Below are 20077 nucleotides of genomic sequence, written 5' to 3'. Positions count from 1 at the left end.
CACTATTTAAGTGAGTAGAGAAGTACAATTTATTTTGAAACTACTTTAAAGAGACAATGAATATTATCATCAAGTGACAACCAAAAACTGACAGAATAGTTCTGTGAATAATGCTGCCTGAAGTTTCGATTAAGTGAGTTGAAAGAATGGTCACAATTAAAGAACTGACTGACTGTATTACAACCAGCTTTCCTGTCTGAGAACACTCACCGGATATTCAAGGAGATCCACCGGTTGTCGAAATGGTTCAGAGTCTTCACACTGAAAAATGAGATTCAGCAGCTCCTGACACTGCTTCTTCCATGACTGAATGTCATACGACTGGGCTCTATTACGTAGCCGCCGCTTCGGCTGATGATCCTGAAATGACAGTATGGTCTGTTATTTATTAAATAAACTATCTCTTTTTACAAAATCAAAGGGAAAAGGTACCCTGCAGGATATAAATTCTAATTCATTAATTAGTAATGTGCAACAGTATGTACGGAAATGCTTTCACATTGCACAGCTCAGAAGAGTAACACTTCAATCACTCTAAGTTCAAAACTTTCCAAAAGGTGATTACACAATAATAAAACATTTTCAGTTTTATATCCATTTGTTTACAAACGCACTGTGAATTATTTACAGCACTATAAATCATTAAAAAAAAAAAAAAGGAGTACAATTTTACCTTTCTTTTTCTAGTGGAAGTTCCTGGCATATTTGTATCTTTCTCTTCTTCCTTTGAGCAAGATAATGAGTCGCATAAAAAGGTTAAAAAAATATAAGCATATATGAGTAGGTGAGTTCTTTTATAATTCACTTTATAATTTGAGTCTTCACAATCCTATCCTTATCTCTTTAATGCAACCGTCAGTTTGAGAACCACTCAGATGTCTAAACAATCTCCAATAAACAGTTAATGCTCTCTGCAGTACAGGAGAAGAGGAGGCTGGATTTTTACCAGTAACCAAGTTAACATAAAGAAACATCCAGTTGTTTCAGTACTTTGTTACAGTGACTGAATACCGTCCTTTTACATCAAGTGGGAAAGAGGCATCAGTCCCATTTCTCCAGTCTAGCAATGCGAGTGTCTAAGACACAACCACTTACCTCATCAGAGTCAGACAACACTTTCTTCTTCATTGAATTGTATAATGGAATGATGTCATAGCAACTCTGGTCTCTGTGCAAGAAGAAATACACACTAACATTTATTTTCCATCTTCACCTATGGAATCAACTGTATTTTGCATAGAGTAAGGAAAATATTTATGAACTCATTCCCCAAAAAAGCGATAGAGTGTTTAGTGCCAAAAGAATATTAAGAGGATGACAGTAGTAGGAAAAAATAAACAACAACAACAAAACCAAAAACCAATTTTGCTTCTAAGATATATAGTTAACTTTAGAGACTAACCCCTAGATAGTGAGAGATATCTAGATCTAATTTCACTCATTAAAACCATGGGGTTGTCCTTTGTTGGTCTAGGTAGTTAGAAACCTAACAAAATCTTTGCAAGCCTGGACTTTTTATGTATTACTAGTTCACTGAAATGAGTATACTAATTGGCATAAGGTATAGGCTGTTATTAAATAAGAATATCTACATGATGCATTAATTTTGGTAAGTCAATTAAAACCACACACTCAAAATTCCCAATCTGCTTAATTAATCAAAAAGAGAAACTACGTTGGATAAAGATGTTAAAGAACAAAATTATTAACAGTGAAACCTTTCAGGTGCATATGTGTTCCTAAAAGTATATTTCACTAAAATTTTAATGTCTGAAACAATTAAGTATTTTTTGCTGTTCAGCCAGTATCAGAAATCAATGGCATTAAAGATCTCAAAGATTTATGTACAGTTACATGTCTTAGATTTCCAAATATATAAGTCTAATGTTTTTAATGAGCACATTCAATGTTTTGCTCAACTAGTAACGTATCTTGCCATTTTTACAGAGTAGGAACAGCAGTGTTCGCTACATACAAGCAAATCAAGACAACAGATGCAGTAGGCTCTTACAAACTTTACATCTGCTAATGTGTCATCTGAGAACTCTGAAATATTTCTCACAGATTCCATTTTTTATGGGCAGTAACAAAAAAAGAAAGTTTGAGATGAATATTTCTTTTGACTACAAAGCTTCCAATTTTAATTTTATCAACCACCATTTTCAGACTCATCCAGTTGTAAATATTTTAGAATTAAATTCCCAGTTATATTAACACAGGCAGCATTAAAACTCAATACTAAAGCTCTTAACTTACCTGTAAATATTGTTCCATGAAGATACTAAGACACATTTTTTATTATTTAGCAAAAAGTCTATAAAATACACTTTTGAAATAAAATGCCAATCTATACCAGTCAATGTATTATAAAATTTCATCTGTTTTGCAATCTTGTCTACTCTTGTTTTGTAAACACAAACTTTCTTCTTTTCTGTCCCAACAGCAGACTTTAAAATTACTATTTCAAAAAGCCAAGTACCTTGGTAAGAGACAGAATAATAGTAGACCTACTAAGCAACTCACTTTATGAAGTGCAGCAGCAGATCTGTGACAAATTTGGCAGACTTGACAATAGGACTTCCAGGCTCATTAAATGTGCGAGTGTTATGTTCAATGTATCGGACTTCCCACATTAATGAAGAAAGTCGCCTGTGTATGAAAGAAGTGGAGAAGGAATGAGGAAAAGAAAGTATCAAAAAGATTACATTTCTGAAAATGTATCACAAAACAGGGGAAAAAGTATTCAATCATTCCTCTTTAAATCTTATTATCCCATTCATCACGTTTTGACATTAAATCAGAAAATACACAGGCACAGACTTACTGCCCTACATGACCAGCAGAAGGTAGCTTCCTCAGGCTCTTTTTATTAAAAAAAATAAATTTATTAAATAAAAAGAAATTATTAAAAGTACAGTTTTTTTTCTGATAGGTAGACAAGACCAGCATTCCTCACATAGCTCTGATTTAATGACCTAACTACAGAATTGCCATAGCATTGTGAGAAACAATGCACATTCAAAGAAAAAATGAAAAAAATAAATCTATCTAAAAAAGATTTTCTATGTTCATACTGGCAAAACAAAATGAAAAGAAATGCCATACTTCAAATGCCGGGCTTTATAGACTGAAGTGGGAGATCATTTAACATATTTTAAGTAGCATAAACATTTAGATACCATTCTATCATTTTTATGGTCCAATGTTTAGTTCTATATGATGCCAGAAATGACAGGGAATCTTTTTTTTTGTTTTTTTTTTTTTTTTCTCCTGGTGTGCATTGTGTTTCTGTTTAAAAACAAAAACCATACAGGCAGCTACTTAAGACAACTCAAGCAATCTGAACAGTCCCCCCTACACAAGTTAAAGAAAAAAACCAAAACACTAGAAAGCACAATACAAGGCAACTAGTTATCTAACCATGCCTTGGCAATCCTAAAAACTAGTAGAAGGTGATTTACTGAAGAAGGTATGATAGTGACCAAAAATAATTGCTAATACTTTGTGATAAGTATTTTTGTGATAATTTGTGATAATACTTTTGTGTGATAAGAGGAGGGGGGAAAAAAAAGGAAAAAAAAGAGCTTGCCAGCTCTGACTGCAACACATTAGAGAAGTCCAAGATGAATTATATCTTACCACACAATTAGCATGGAACAAGATGTATGTGAATGATAACATGTAATATCCAGGTTTAGTTTTGAAAATGAAAAGTGATTTTAATTTAGACTGCTATTTTCAGTTAGTACACTTGAAGTGCTACAAATTAACATTGAAATTTGGCTGAAAACATTATCCACTTGTATCCTACAAATGAAGTATTAGAGGGAAACTAATTTCCAAACCAGAAAGATTCCAAGATCCAAAGGAAACAGAAGTATTTTAAAGGAGCATGCTCCTACACAGATAACATTTATTGCAAATAAAATACAGCAATTGCAATTGTGTTTTAGGAAAAGATCAAAACTGTATCAAAAAGTTAAAACTTATTTTAAAACCATTTAAAATTTCAAGGCCAATCATTTAAGCAGCTATTTTCCATCTAATGCTTTATGCAAGTTTAAAAACAAACAAAAAAAGTCTATTAAGTCAAAAACACTTTACATACATGTGGTGGTTTTACCGTGCTGGGCAGCTAAACACCACAACCGCTCTCTCACTCCCCCTCCTTAGATGAGGAGCGGGAGAAGTAAAGCAAAGAACAACTCACTGGTTGAGATAAGAATAGTTTAATTAAAGGTAAATGATAATTAAAGAAAGATTATTATGAACTAAACAATTTAACTAAAGGGAAATAAAAAGGGAAAGGGGAAAAGGGAGTGGCAAAAGGGAAAGGGAAAAAAAAAGGGAGGGAAACAAACAAATAAAACAAATGAAGGCTATGTGGAAGTGCAGAGGAAAGAAATTACTCTCTACTTCCCACAAAAGAGCAATGCTTGACCACGTCCTTGAAGCAAGGCCTCAACGCACATAGCTGGTGTTAGGGAGGAGGACCGACATTTTCTCAACGAGAGCCCACCCCTCCCCTCTTCTTCCTGTTTCCACCTTTTATTGCTGAGTGTGACATTATATGTTATGGAATATCCTTTTGGTTGGTTTAGGTCAGCTGCCCTGGTGATGTTTCTCTTCTCACTTTTTGCCCACCCCCTAGGAGGGTTAGAGAGAGGCCCGATGCTGTGCCAGCACTGCTCAGCAGTAGACACAACACTGGTGTGATACCACTGCTGTTCCAGCTACAAGTACAGAGTACGGCACTGTATGGGCTGCTACAGGGAAAGTTAACATCCCAGCCAGACCCAGTACAATATGCCTACGGTTTCTCTTATTTAAAAAAAAAAAAAAGCCTTAAAAAGTGCACTGTTTTGCAATTTGCATCTGACATGGAACGATTTGCATTATCAGGAATTTACACCACATAATTCTAAAATACATTTAGGAGAAGAGACATTCAATCCTTTTTAACAAACCTTATACAATAGAAACTTAGGTGAAGGATTAGACAAACAGAAAGAGCACACCTGTACCCATTTCCAAGTCAGGTATTATGAGACGAACAGCTACCAAAACCACAGTTGGCAGTATTTCACAGCAGTACCTGAGACTTGAATCTAACCTGTAAAATCTGCTTTCCAGTCTTTGTTTAATGGTACTGAGGTCCGTGGGATATGCCACAACAGTGCAATACATTGGGTAAGCTTGAAGATCCACAGGTGCCACAAACGCAGATGCAATATCTAGACAGAAGTTAAAAGGAGTCAAAGTTATTACGTACCACAGAACAGTCCTTTGGAGTCTCAAGAATTCCATCCCCCACAGCACATGATTTTTTTCATGCTTGAAATGCAGGGCACTTTCCCAAAACCAACAACAATAACCGCTCTAGATATTCTGAATGTTATTTTGTGATATAAAAGTGCTTGCTGACGTGTATGCTGCAAGTACAGTCGCTGTAGTGAGTACCCATCCTGTTGTGCATGAAGCGCCACGCTCTTCAGAGACATGGCGAGTGCATGCAAAATATACGTGTTTGAAAAGTCAAATTAAATGTATAAATTATACATTACGAAGATATGCAATTCAGCATTATTATTTACAAGACAGGCTCATTTCATTTGGTTTTATACTGCCACTCTTCCAATTTCAAACAAGGCAATTCATTAAATTCTCACCATAAATGTCATCGTAGTATTTCAATCTCATTAAGATACGAGGAAAAATCACTCTCAAAATACAATCTCCTGTCCCCTCCAAATAGCAAAGAAGCCATCTCATACCAATCCACCACAATGCCAGAAGATTGCTGAGCAAGCTAAGTCTATGCACCTAAACATTTTTTTTCCTCCTGTGCTTAGAAGCATCATGCACGCTTAAACATGTCATTTTAACATTTTACACCTCAAGGGAAAATGCAGTAATAGAAAAGCATCAAAAGCCTTTAAAAGTCTTCCTTGAATGTCTTTAAAAACAGAAAAATTGTTGATGCTAAACAGACTGCTCTTCTAAAAGCTGTTTACTTCCTCCTATGAATGTTCTAGCAACTGCTGCATTGGACCAGTATGTACCACATATGCTATAGTCAAATCCTAAACTAAGCAGTATGCCATACAATGTAACACAAAATGTAAAACTGTTACTCTTAGATGAGACAGTGAAAACAACCAAAGCTTCATTTTCTCATTTTTTTAATGTCATTCTGTAAATTTGGATGGGTTCACTATGTAGGTATTTTGTTTCTTTTGGAAGCAATAGAAAGCTTCTTACTAAGTGTGTCATGAAAGAAGTCGTTATGTGGGATATTTAGGTACTAGATGTATTTCAATAATTTTCTGGGATTTGTGAAACTTGTCACTTTGAGTAATTCAAAATCATAAAAGTAATAATCTGTGACAACCTATATATATGTAATTTATGATTGCTGTTACCCAAGAACCAAGACTGGCAGCTTATCACAGAACATACAAGAGATTTGTGATTCAGCCTGTACTTCACAATGTCAAAATCAAGTAGTTGTTTTTATCAAGACCCAAACCCCTAGTGTATGTCAAATTATCTACCAAAAAAATATAGTTATCTTTGAAATCAAAGAGAAAGTGTAGGCTTTTATGTGTACTTACTATATGAAACATTTAAAATGTGCTATGAGAAAGTTTTATTCCAGTTAATCAGGAAGTTAAAGGTGTATTTTTTCATGACATAACAGTTACTGATATTGGTAATTTCAGAAGTATACGTGAGCATAGTCTGTAAAACATAACACAAAAATGTTTTCTATAACATTCAGAATTTACCTAGAGTCATGAGCTGGTTTATCCCTGCAATAATTCTGTCACACTCCTCGTCTCGTGTCCTGGAGCCCCATTCTCCATCCAGAGGTTTGTACAGCAGTGTTCTACGCTCATCATCTGTTAAAGGAACACTAGTTCCTAGTTCTTCTGGAAATACAGCTAGAACGTAACACGAAAACTAAATAAAATACAAATCTTTGTATCTGGTGAAATACATAGTCCACGTAACTGAGAAAAATCAATTCAAATATACATAACATCTTTCTACTAACCAAGACAAATGCATAGTTCCTGATTTGCTCAAAAACATTTTTGACACATTGAGAATCCCTTCTACTGTTGTATGTAAGATTTAAATCTTTATGATGCAATTTGGTGTACAAGTCCTCCATTAAACAAGATTTACTTTCTTCCAAATAGCTAACTGTAGAATTTATTTTAGAACCAACTAAGGTAATCCTTTATCATAACTGAAGTTCACGTTGCTTGTTTTTCTTAAAACCCTAAATTCTTCATAATGTAACTAGGATTTGCGGTTGATGATTTTCAGATGGAATTTAAGATAATGGCTTTGATGTTAGACTGGTTTATTAACCAGTCTCCATTTAGTGGTTCTACACTGCCAGTTTTGTGAGGTCAAATGCTAAAAGCAGAGCTACTGAGCAAGCAAACTGAAACACCATCACCCTGGCATTCTTCAGGGCCTGCTGACATTGAATAAATTCATAATGTAACAGAATGATGCACAGTGCTCCTCTAACTTTCTCTCTCTCTCTCTTTTTTTTTTTTTTTTTTTTTTTTTTAAAGGAAGTGTAACAAAAATCAGTATTTATGGACACAGCAACAAATTCAGGTTCAGGTTCAGTTGTCTGCCTGTTCCAGTTACTTACTTTAGTCATGTTATCACACTAGCTTCTGTATTTGACTTGTAAGAGGTACTCATTAAAAGAAAGGTTGAAATGGAACAAAAACTTGAAATGTGCACAGCTTAAAAGAATAAAAAATATTTATGGTTTCTTGTACTCTGTACAATGCCTAACAGCAACAATTTCTGAACCAGACAGGCAGCAAATCCTACTATTATCAAACTCTCTCACTGGTGCATCTTGAGTCTTTAATGCATTGATTACCTGCCGGCAGGCTAACAGCTTGCAGAACAGTCAGCTTCCTTACAGCTGACACGGGCACAAGTCTATCTTCAAACCTGTCTAACTGTACGAGAAGTTAATTGCAACTGTATGCCATCTATTTTGAGATTTTGTACCATTAGCGGCTAAATCTAACATATGTTTTGTTTGTCTGAGTATGGTTGTATGTCTTTCCTAAAGGAAAGATCAGTTTATTTATGTTGATACATATTTATTTTAATAATTCACAATGTTATTTAGATGCAACTGGTTGGTGGTACTACACTCCTTAACTGGTGAAATCACACAACATTTTTTTACTTCTTCATAAAAACTCTTAAAGCAAATTAAATTATGAATGTACCATACCATTACTTGGTATCAGCTCCATGTCCCAAGGACTCATCTTCTCGGTATCCCCATTGTCCCAGCTTAAAAATAACCACATTTAAATTATCTACTAATACAGCTTAAACAAAGTAATTATTTAATATCTGTAGCATAACTTATTTATTTATTACAGAATATTAAAATAAACTGGTACAGTGAGATGCTTGATTGAATTTAATAAAAGGAAGTTGCTCAGTCAGTACTTCAAATGAAATATCTAATTAAAATAAAAGATTTTAGATAAGTTTGCTAACCAGACATTGTAGCACTGAAACAAGCTGTCAGGATAATCGGGCTGAAGAGGTTCCTGGCTTTCAATTGTTCCAAACCACCAAGCATCATCTATTACTGATCTGAAACGATCACCTAGGTAAGAACACAAAATAATTTCATCAATACAAGCTCCTTCCTTCCTCCTCCTCTGTAAAGCAGTTTTCAGATACATTCAGCTAGATCTTGAATACAGAAACCTCTTTAAACATTTGCAGCACCAACAGACAAATATGAATCATATTCTTTAAAAAAAAAAAAAAAAAATCTGAATGCTGCCTTTAAACCTAAATGAAACAGTTAATAATTAGCATAGACAGAAGCAATTGATGATTTGCAAATATATCCACCTAACTTTTATATATGAATTTATTTCTTAATTTCATATAAAGGTGAAACATGCAAATGCTGTATCTTTAAAACTACAATCTACTTGCATTAAATACTACACACTATTTTAAAATAACTGCGCACTGACACCCCTGTACAGGGAATACATTTACATGCTGCTGAGCTCATCCTCCTTGGTTTCTGGTGTTCTTCAGCTGTGTGTATAAACAACTTCCAAACACAACTTAGACAATTATTCCCTTTACTAATGCAGGCAATATGACTGATACAAGAATCACATTTATTAATGCTTCTTCAAAAGGTTAGCAAAGTCACTTAGGATGATTTGAAATGGTTTTACTACTGCAAAGCATTCGTATAGCTGAGCAAAAAGGTCAGAAGTGTTATTAAAAAAAAAAGAGACATCCGAATATGTTACACACATCACCATAATTTCTAATATTTTCTGTAAAACGGGCTACAAAATTTAGAAACAATTTTTTTTAGTGAAACACTCAGTTAACTCAATCCAAGAACAAATGGAATTTAAATCTGAGATTCCAAGAACAGCATTTTTTTTTTTTTGGTTTCATGGGATTTGAAGACTATACATGTAGATACTTTATCACCTTCTGTAGGGTTTTTTTTTCCCCAGTATTTCCACAAAAAAGGAAAAAACCCACAACATTCTGCTCAAGTGCTTGCTGAAGTTGTCTGAATTATTAACAACTATGTATATTCCCAAAATGTTCTCAAAATGTGTACTGATTATTTTTTTTTAGTTTAATGGATTAGTTCCATTTATGTAATTCTAGGACAAATACAAAACTTCCACTAAGTCCTAGTTGTGCCAAATGCAATAGAACCAAGTCATTCATACCACAGATATCTTAAAAGCAAGATCAGAAATTTAAACAAGGGCTGATGATCTATTTTAAAGGAATAAATTAGTCCACAGAGCTCTTAAAGATCAGTCTCCCAAGCAGTTTTACAAAGAAATGTGAGTAGGCACAATTGTGAGTGCCTTTCCAGTGCTAAGCAGTTCAAAACCACTTAAAGGACTGTATACACCGGCAGTCAACTTTGGATTTCTCAAAAGCCAGAGCATTCCAGTGCTAAATAAGAATGCTAAAATAAGTGCATGTGAATGAAAACACTCACAGAACAGTCTCCTCAATCACCATCTCTCCAGTGACCTCTGTCATTTTATCCGTGGGATACTAGAAAGCCATCTATGTAGATATTAGATGGAAACTTCTAAGTAATGGAGGGATTTAGCATAATTTTCCAAAACTGAGTATCACCAGATGATATTAGCTTGGTGGAGATATAAAACATATGTTGAACTTAAAGTAGCTGATACATAAGAGACATGTATCACCTATCTTATATGTACACCTACCTTATATGTATAGCAAAAGCTCAAGGAATCCTATCAGAATAGGTTTTAGCCCAGATATTTGTATTCTAGTTGAACTATAAGACAATGATATGCAATAAATAGAATCTAAGTAGAAATAAGAACCCAAAACTCCTCAACCTTTAGAAGAATGCTCTTTTTAAAAGGATTAATACATTTAAAACACAGGGTCCCTTAGTATTAGAAACTATAAATGCTGCAGGTAAGTAAATATTCTTCCTCTTACCACCACCACCAAAAGTCTACCACAAAAAAAAACCAAAACAAAACAAAAAACACAAAAAGCCCACCACCACCAAGGATCGTTAAGAGATCAATGTTTTAATGACTTAAAGTGGAGCCAGAAAATTTAATATTCAGCAACTCTCTAAAGAATAGCTCTAAAAATATTGATTTGCAGGCTAAGTGGCAGAAATCATAAAGGAATAAGAAATGATAATGACAGTGGTCCTGAGAAAACAAACCAGAACTGCATGGAACATTTATATATCGTATTCCACAGTGCAACAAAACAGGGCAGGGTTTGTTCCAAGTAAATAAGCATACACTAGTAAAGTATCAACAGTGTCAAGTAGAGACAAGGGTAGTGTTTCAGAAGATTCCTGGAAGAGCTGTAACAATTTTATCAGTGTTTTTGCTATCTCTGCTTTACCATTTCATACTGTCTCACAAAAGGAGACTATTTTACTGCTACTCTTACCACCCAGAAGAGGAACTGAACAATGAACACAGTTGTCAGAGTTACAAACTCTGTATTAGTGTTGACCTGAAACTCAAGTTATTTGCACTGAAAGCTTGATAAATGCTTCTGGTGCTTACAAAAATACTTTCTACACTTCAAGTTTCTGGAAATATACTTGACAGCCTAGGAAGGAGATGCTACCTGTGCTCATAACCTTGAGCCCTTGTTAGAAGGGCTAACAATTTAAGTTTCCTCCACTACTCCTGAATTTCTGTTAGGACAACTGACTTCTGGCTAGGCTGTTCACATATGAGGTATGGCACTCATTATTTTACTGCTGCCATAAACTTGTGGGAAAACATTTACATTGTGGCAGAGAAGAAGACCACAGATCCATACCTGTCAAGAAACAGCAAAGCATGGTGACATCTTTGTAGGTGTTAACCAAGCCTGACAATTAAGGGATCTTTCAGCTGTAATGATCTTTAAAGAGGAAATTGAGGGACATTTTCCTACTGATTCGGAAGCCTAAAATTTTTACTATATTCCCTATAGATCTGAAGGCTAGCTGTTCTTTTTGACAAGTTCATGTAAAGTACTAATAGGGCATTATGTAATTTATATATTGTCAATGCATACACACACTAAGCAAGGATGTCATGATGTGCAAAGGACAGGATATCAATTCATCTTTTCTGGCAGAAAAATCAGGTAAGAATCAATAAGAAAGAGCATCTAACATCCATCTGTGCCACTTCTTCAGGCTACTTAGTCACAATGAACTTAGGAGAGGACATCAAAAAGGAAATAATGCGTATAGATGAAGGGATGCAGTGTATTTGCAGAAATATGTATTATACCAGTTCGTTCTGAACAGGCAATCAGATGTACCATCATGTTGTTACAATAAAATCCTCCACTCTTTTATATGATGCTTTGCCTGAAGCAGTAAAAAGTGCCACCAAGTCAGCTGCGTATATGCTAGTCACAGCTCATGAGTAGGAGAGCCGAAGGAATTGAATGTGTACATCAATCATTGCTAGTTTACAGAAGATGTGTTTAACACTGAGAATTTGAGAATTGGTTTAAAAAAAAAAAAAAAAAAGTAGGCTATCAATATTTCACTTTCGGGAGCTTGTCACTACAAAATATACTGAGATACTAGAGAGGACTTAAAAGGTGTCTGTAATTCTACAAACATGGTATCAAAAACAGATTACTCTCTTAGGGGAACAGAACTCATGTTGAACTCTGAAGAATCAGTAATACTTGCTCAATCTTTTAAGTTTCAGCGACAATCTAAGGATGTTCTTAGGAATAAGAACATGAATTTCACGACCTCCTGAAAAAAACACACTTTAGAGAATCATTTTGCTGTACCGCACGTTTTTCTCCTCCTAGTTAGATTTCATTGTTAAAAGGTGATCTTTGCTACTGCACAGAAAAGATGACTAGGAAGCTGATCTGACTGGAGGACTTGCCTGTTATTAACATTCTCCAGTATACAATGCTTTACTCAAACAAGTCAAAAATAGATGGGAAAGGCATTTTCTTTGTGCAATCTAGAGAATATAAATATTAAATGCCTGATAAAGTGTTTCTGTATTTCCAGAAATAAGCAGGCCTGAAAAAACCTGGGGAAAAAACCTCTAGTAACAATGTAGTTTTAAGAGAGCTTTCAATCACAGATAGGATAAAGTAAATTATTAGTTTCCGATAAACACCTGAACATTATAATAAACACTGTATTTCTAAAAATTTATTCTTCATTCCTCCCTGCAAACACACAAGTGAGATTTATTTTTCTTTTACAAAACACATTTTATGTTTTGTTTACTTGCCTGTAGCTTCAGTCAAGGACAAAGCGGGACTCCACATCCAAATATGGCCAGAACTTTTCCTCCATTTCCATCATAGTATTAAGGATTTATTTACCATAACCTACTTTGTAATAACTTATCATGAAACCAGGGAGACATGTAAACACAAACCATTAAAAAGCCCAAACAAACTCACACAACTCACCTATATTCCATCGTCTATGTTTTGCATCATCAAACTGCTGCCTCAGAACTAGGAAATCTATGACATCTGGCATGTCATGGTACCTAATGACAACAGAACACAAAGCTAATAAGCAATACAATAGCAAGAGCAGGAAGTAAAGCATAATTCAACATTCTGAATTCAAAACTTCAAAAGCAAAAGTTCCAGTCATGACGTTGACTTTCAAAATAACCCAAAATTACAGAAAAGTAATTTGAATATACTAGTGCTTACTTCATGGTGAACGATCCTCCAGTTAGTTTACCCGTATCCGGGTCAAGAAAAGCTAGTTTAAGACAGCAGAGAGTAGGCAATCCCACTTCATACTTAATCCCAACTATCTTCATCAACTCTTGCTCCTGGAATCAACAAAATATTACATACCATCACGGAAGTTACGATGACTAGCAACTTTCTGAAACGTGAAAATATAGGTATACTGAAAATACCAGATTTTTGCCAAAACATGTCAAAATCAAATACTAGAAATTTAGTCTTTCAAACCAAGGTATTACTTTGTATTGTAACTTGTTTCAAAAATATGCTGCTATGAGATGTAACCAAATTAAAAATAAAATCGGCATAAACTGACCAAGCATGATTTTAGCATAACTTGCTAAAATGTTTCAAAGAAAAAGTACAGTTTAAGATCTTATTTCATTTGACAGTTACGTTAACTTTTTCCCCTTCCATCTATCTAAAATATTAAGAGCACAGTATCAGAAATAATCTGCATTAAGAATCTTCTTTAAGTTTGTTTTGTTAGTTTCCAAACTTTTTTTTACATTAAGATGCTGAACAAAAATGAAAAAGAAATCATACCCGTAATTCCATTTTATGCCATGGTTGTTTTTTGGGATTAATACTATATATTTTGTTCTTCTTAGCCATTACAACATATGCTTCATGACCTTGTCGGAAATAGTAGACCTAGGAGTGAAATGGGACTGTTATCTTAGAAGTTATGAAGACTTTTATAAGTAAAAATGCTAGTGTATTGCTGCCATGTAATGCATGTATTCTCTCTTTTACCATTTTTGTCTTTGCTGTCTGTTTTTCCTGCATAAGTCACAGGTTCTCAAATAAAATTAAGTAGACAGTCAAAGCAGGTATCATAGAAACTTTCCCCTTTTACAGAAAAAAGTGGGGAAGGATACCATTTTCAATACGAGCAAAATATCCTAAAATGCAAAAACAGTGAAACGAACCAGTGAAACATGTGAAACCGGAACATCAGTAGCAAAACCAAAACCAGCTATTAGTCATCACACTACAGCACAATTCAATGGCAGTAACATAAATCCCACTAATCCACCTGCTCACCACTGTAAGACAGCCCTAAGATGACAATCAACCATCCCTAAAATTGAGTTAATTGCATCTTTTTTGAACAAGATATATATTCTAAAAGGAAAATTCAACTACTGGCTATTCTACTGGTAAGATCTCGGTGTTCATTTCCATACCACCAAACAGCCTAACAAAGATGAGAACAAACCAAAAATAGACATTTCAAGTGCTTATGACAATTTTTTTCAAATCTATCCATTACAAACTTCCACAATTCAGGCACCTAGACTCTTCTTTGTTTTACAATGATCCTGATACCGCTTGGATGAGTGCTTTTGTTAAAAACCGCTATTGCAATAAAGAAGTAAGCCAAAAATCTTAAACTTACATTCAAGGAATGTTTGTGAAATGCAAAACTGAGCTTCTTCAAACTAATTAGAACAAAGATCTTATAAAGAGGTATCTGCTAAGCATAGTGCACACCAAATAAAAATCCTTTAAAAAGGTCCGAAACCATAAACATGAGATTTCTACCAAGTAGGATGAAAGAAGAATAGCTTAAATGCAAAGGCATAAAATAACAACAAAAAAAAGAAGAGTAAACAGCCCTCTATAAGTTTTAAAATACATTTATAAAGACAAACACTAATATCTGTATTTCTACATGCTTCACAAAAATGTTCTATCATAAAATACTATAAATAGTATCTGCCAAGTTTCTACATTAACTGTTACTGACTTTTCTTACTTTCATATAGCTTTTTTTTTTCTTCTTCTTTTAAATAGAGGACTCTTAAGCTTTACTTCACACCACAAACTCCTTATAACCTTTCTTTTCAGGGTATTTGAAATGCGTAATACCCAGAAAGCAAAAAAAGAGCACAGCAGCTACAGAAGGCATAGAAGTCAATGCACTGTCAGAACCTAAATGGCAGGAAGAGGAACAGAGGCTTCTAGGAGACTCCTCTAAAATAATACCAAGTTAAATTACACTTCCAACATTATGATAATTGTTTCCTACACCTTAATGTGTTGATAAATAACAACAACAAAATCAGCTGAATGGCTCAGGCTACAAATAGTTCCTTCTACATTTATTGTTTCTCCTAAACCTACAATAATGCATCGTTTACAAAAGCAGAATATTTTCCTTTGAAAACTGCTCCACGCACTGTGCCTTCCATCAAAACAACAACTCCGAAAGATGTCTGTGGAAAAAAATACTTCGTGCTCTTTTCCAGGAAATTGTATTTTTAATCTTGATCAAGATTTTGCTTCTGGATATTATTGGCAGTACCCAGACACAAATGTTCTTTATCGCGCTAAAAACAGAATATTACAAAGACCATGTACTGTACTTGGGTAATCAGCCAGGCAAAACTAGAGTCCCGTGTCTTTTGTATGTTTCCCCTATTCCTCAAGACACATGACAAAGGCCTTTAAATATTCAAAAAGGGCAAAGGGATGGTATGTGCTATTCTTACATACTCGGTATGCCTAAATATAGCACTACTTTTGTTTCTTACTTGTTTGCACAGCTGTTAAGAGAACAAATTTGAAAACTCTCTCCTTCCAAATCTTACGAAATATATCAAACATCCCACCAAAACATTCCAAGCCCACAGGAGACTACTTCTCTCACCATATTTCTCTAATTAAACCTCTCTTTTATTTCTGTGGATCTCAAAAGTAACTTTCTAGTGAAAAGAGGCTATTCATCATCTTAAAGCAAATCCGTGAAAAGCAAACGACAGAGAGCATTTTAGACTAAGCAGCTTGATTACTAATGTATCCTCTATTGATGCAACTAGTCCTGCTTTCTAGATGCAGCATAGGAAATTTCCTGTTCACCAATATGAAGAATTTTTCAGCAAAAGAATGTAGCCTACTTAAATATTCCTAGTACAGAGTGCAAAAGCTATTCAGCAGCTGCCAAACCAAACACCGGAGTTTATCTTACTAAACTGGGGTATGATGCCAAAGTCTCCTGGGTAATGTGGTACAGATAAATCCCTGGCTGCTTCACCGTATCCAGATGCTATCAGGCACCAAATATATTTGTTTAGATTTGATCTTTTGAGCAGCACAGTCTCCAAAACATGTTTATTTTCCTTGCTCACTAGTGATAACTTGCTTAGTTATGCTGCAAACTGGATCAGTGAGGTTGTCCACTAAAAACAAAAGCAAAACTTCTTGTACATGCAGCCACTGCTCTCCATTCAGTTTGTAAGGTGATACCAACAAATGCCTGCAGCTCAGGAGCAAATTAACCAACTTTGTCACCAAGTCAAGTACTTCTCCAACTATGTTCTAAAGATCTGAGCTATACAAGAACTCTGTTTAGTACCTCTGAAACATGTTGCTCCTTGAAGAGCCAACAGACTACACATTACAGCATAAGCCAGCTATTTCCTCTTATTTTAACCTGGGGGAATTTAGGAAACATGCACAGACTCTGATGTTCAGTATTACTTTCTATTTGATACTTATTCATGAAATTCACTGTACTGTTCACATTTCATATATTCCAAAGTAGAAATTGGCGAGCGTCTTTTTGCTATTGTATTCCGAGACATCTGAACCATGTTTACAACATGTTTTTAGTTTAGTTCATGTAAAATGGATATATACAAAATTATTCTTGTGGTTTTCTGACTTAAGAGACGAGTAGAAGTTTTCTGGCATCAGCAACGTACATGAAAAAGAACAGCATCAGAGCTTGTCTTCATTTTCTTCCTCTCTTTTCTTTATAAAAAGGTTTAATTCCCAGTTTTTACTTCAAATCCCAAAATGAAGTTCTCCAAACAATACTTGAATTCCTATTTGATTTCGTACATATTCTTCGGGGTGCAAGATGCTCTACCACAAAGGCCTAGTCGTACTAGATAAAGCATCTCAGACAGCTTGTATAAGCGTGCCGTAAATCACACACTGAATATAGTTCAAGAAGGAATGTTACTGTAACAGCACGGAAGAAAAAGGTCAAAGCAACATTGTGTGCAGAACATTTTTTAAGTATGGGAGAGAATATTGGAAGCAAATGCAAATTTTAGCCTGATCAAAGAAAATCCAAAATATGCCAATAATAAATGGTATTAAATCTCTGGAAAAAAATGCAAAGATGAAGATAAAAAAAAAAAGACAAAAACAAGCCAAAAGAAGGAAGAACACAGAGGAAAAACTACAATACCTCATCCCCCATCTGCGGTACAAATGGGCATCGGCGAGGAACAGTGTCTGTAATCCATGCTGAAGGCAGCCATTCTTCCAGTGTCAAACCATTTTCTGCCAGAACTCCTACGGCCAGCCTCTAAAGAAAATGCACGCAGAAGATTAATATGAGAAAAAAATAACATTTGGGGCATTCCTATGTTTAGGAAGTGCTTTTTCAAAAATTGACTGCCATTCCTTTAATATATTTAAAGTAAAAAGGAACTTACTGTCAGTGTGAAAATAAATCTTAATTACAGCTTACAGTAACAATCTAAAGAACTAAGTTTTTTTTTTTTAAATAACAACCTTGTGCATTTACAGCTCATTCCCAGAAAACTAAAACTGAAATACATCATTCTTTTTAACCAGTTAGACAAAATATTGAAACACTACAGCAAATATTGTTAAATATGATCTAAAAAACTGCACGCATGCCTTCACTTTTAACCTTTTTGTATTCAGAAGCCATAATCACAAATTTGTATTTAGTAATACAAATTTAGATTCAGTAAGCAGAGAACAGTTTCTACAGTTATCTTTCCCATTCCTTCTCCTTATTAAAGGTATGTTTCAAACCTCCATCCCTTAAAGATAACAGGCAGCAAACAATCAAGCACCTCAGGAGGACTGGAAACTATTTTTGATCAGACTTGATCTAACTAGTGAGATAATATGTCTTAGGCTGAAAAAAAAGTCTAACTAGTGAGACAATCACATGGTTGTCTTGGCCCACAAGACACTGCAACTATACAGTTCCCTCCCATTAAGGAACTCTGTAAAATGGGGAGAAATAGATTAATGAGTGTACAGAGAGGTAAAGCATGTGAAAATGACCTGGATTAGGTAAATAAAAGTTTCTGCACAACCATCCAAGCGAGGTTGCTTTAGAATTCTTAACAGAACCTTGTATGTGTACAGAAAGCTACGTGGCCACTGACAGAAGACCACGCATGCCCAGAGTGCAAATAATGATAGTCCAGATTTCATTCCTGGGCACAAATTAAAACGTGGTTTCACCAGAATGGGGCCTACTTTGAGAGCACCACTGGAATTTATCACAGGACAAAGCATAAACACAATTAAAAACAACAACAGCAAAATCAAAACAGAACTGTTCCAGTGTAATAAATCACTGATAAAGAAACGTGTTATGGATTTTCAGGTTCAAACAGGGCTGTCTTATGAAAAAATGATGTAATATGTCAGAGCTAATTCCATCTAGCTCATTGGTGAATTATGGGAAGGAGAAAATAAGCAATCTTTTAACAAATTCCTCTGTTGCTATAATTTCACACATTAATCAGCAGTTTACAACCTTCATGAAGCCAAGCCTGAACTCAGGCAACCATAGTTAATAATCACATTCAATAAGAAAGAGACTAATCCCTGTGAATTTGTCTAGTAATTTCCGAAACTCTGCTAAATCCCTTACTAATCAGCTCCATAACCTGATTCCATACTCAGGTTTAGTTTTAGGTTTGGTTTTGGGGGGTAGGAGCAGAATGAGGAAAGGATCTTTTTTGAGTTTCATGCCTGTCATTGGAGGTTTCACTGCAACAAAATAAGGACGGAAATCATTCTGTATATATTTGTTTCTCAACAAGGCTTATAAAAGCTTTTATATCTCATCTCCCCAAACTCTCTCCCTGTCAGAGTAAGCATGTTTGAGTCTGCCCTACCACTGAAAAAAAGCCCTGTACTCTATGCAAATATCACACATAATGGAATTGAAAAAAAAAAAAAAAAAAAAAAAAAAAGACATGATTGTTCAGTCTTAAAAAGAAGTTGGAATGAAGTGAGGAGACTGTCAAGTACAGCTGAAAAAAAAAAACAGGGACATGTTACACCAATACTTGGTATATCTCTATAAAAGAAATTTCTGGTCTGAGGTAGCATGGCTTTAAGGACATAAAAATGTCTTGCAAGTGAAATGCCTTATATTTAGAAAGCATATAATTAGAAGAATCTAAAATTTGACTTACAAGAGTCAGTAAAAACTAGTAAAAGACAAGTTTTCAAATTACACAATAATAAGCTACATACGTAACTGAATCATCTAACTTTGTCTAAGACAGTAAGAGTAAACATCCTTCAACATACGAAGTGCATCTAACCTTTTGTTTTCTCTCTTTGGGTTTCCTCTTCTTTGGTGATGTTGATGGTCCATCTTTCTCCTCACTGCCTTTCTTCCTTTCCTTTTTAATTTGCTTCTTTTGTTTTTCAGGTCCTTCTTCATCTTCTGAACTGCTTTCTGCTTTCTTTGTTTTAAGTTTAGGTATTTTCTTTGGTGGTTGCAGATTGATTCCTGCATCTGCTGTCCAGTCAGAATAATCACTGGAGTAGTCACTACGTATGACATGCAAAAGATATAAAGATATTAAAAAGCAGAAGATGAAAAGCTATTCAGAGAACATAAGTTTATATAATATGATCCAATCCAAGATTAGAGTTAACAGTCTAGGTAACTATAATTTGTTTAAAAACGTTTCCTAAAAACCTATATTCTAACTACAAATTAAATGGT

General features: G+C 34.7%; 1 protein-coding gene across 2 annotated transcripts in view; it reads right to left on the bottom strand.

Moving 5' to 3' along the window:
- The window catches only part of PHIP (pleckstrin homology domain interacting protein), a 107276-nt gene that overhangs the window by 8727 nt on the left and 78472 nt on the right, over positions 1-20077 (bottom strand). For both annotated transcript variants that reach the window (XM_032183997.1, XM_032183998.1), the window contains exons 23-35: positions 19668-19899; positions 17531-17650; positions 13873-13980; positions 13285-13409; positions 13030-13112; positions 8557-8668; positions 8282-8343; positions 6789-6944; positions 5114-5234; positions 2524-2649; positions 1096-1168; positions 674-724; positions 211-360 (exon numbers count right to left, since the gene is read on the bottom strand). In XM_032183997.1, coding sequence (XP_032039888.1) covers positions 211-360; positions 674-724; positions 1096-1168; positions 2524-2649; positions 5114-5234; positions 6789-6944; positions 8282-8343; positions 8557-8668; positions 13030-13112; positions 13285-13409; positions 13873-13980; positions 17531-17650; positions 19668-19899 — 1519 coding nt within the window. The remainder of the gene's footprint in view (positions 1-210; positions 361-673; positions 725-1095; positions 1169-2523; positions 2650-5113; positions 5235-6788; positions 6945-8281; positions 8344-8556; positions 8669-13029; positions 13113-13284; positions 13410-13872; positions 13981-17530; positions 17651-19667; positions 19900-20077) is intronic.

This window comes from Aythya fuligula, chromosome 3 (genome assembly GCF_009819795.1).
Source record: "Aythya fuligula isolate bAytFul2 chromosome 3, bAytFul2.pri, whole genome shotgun sequence".
NCBI classification, from domain to species: Eukaryota; Metazoa; Chordata; class Aves; order Anseriformes; family Anatidae; genus Aythya; species Aythya fuligula.
Note: the sequence above shows the minus strand (reverse complement) of the source record. Positions and strands in the feature narration are given on the sequence as shown.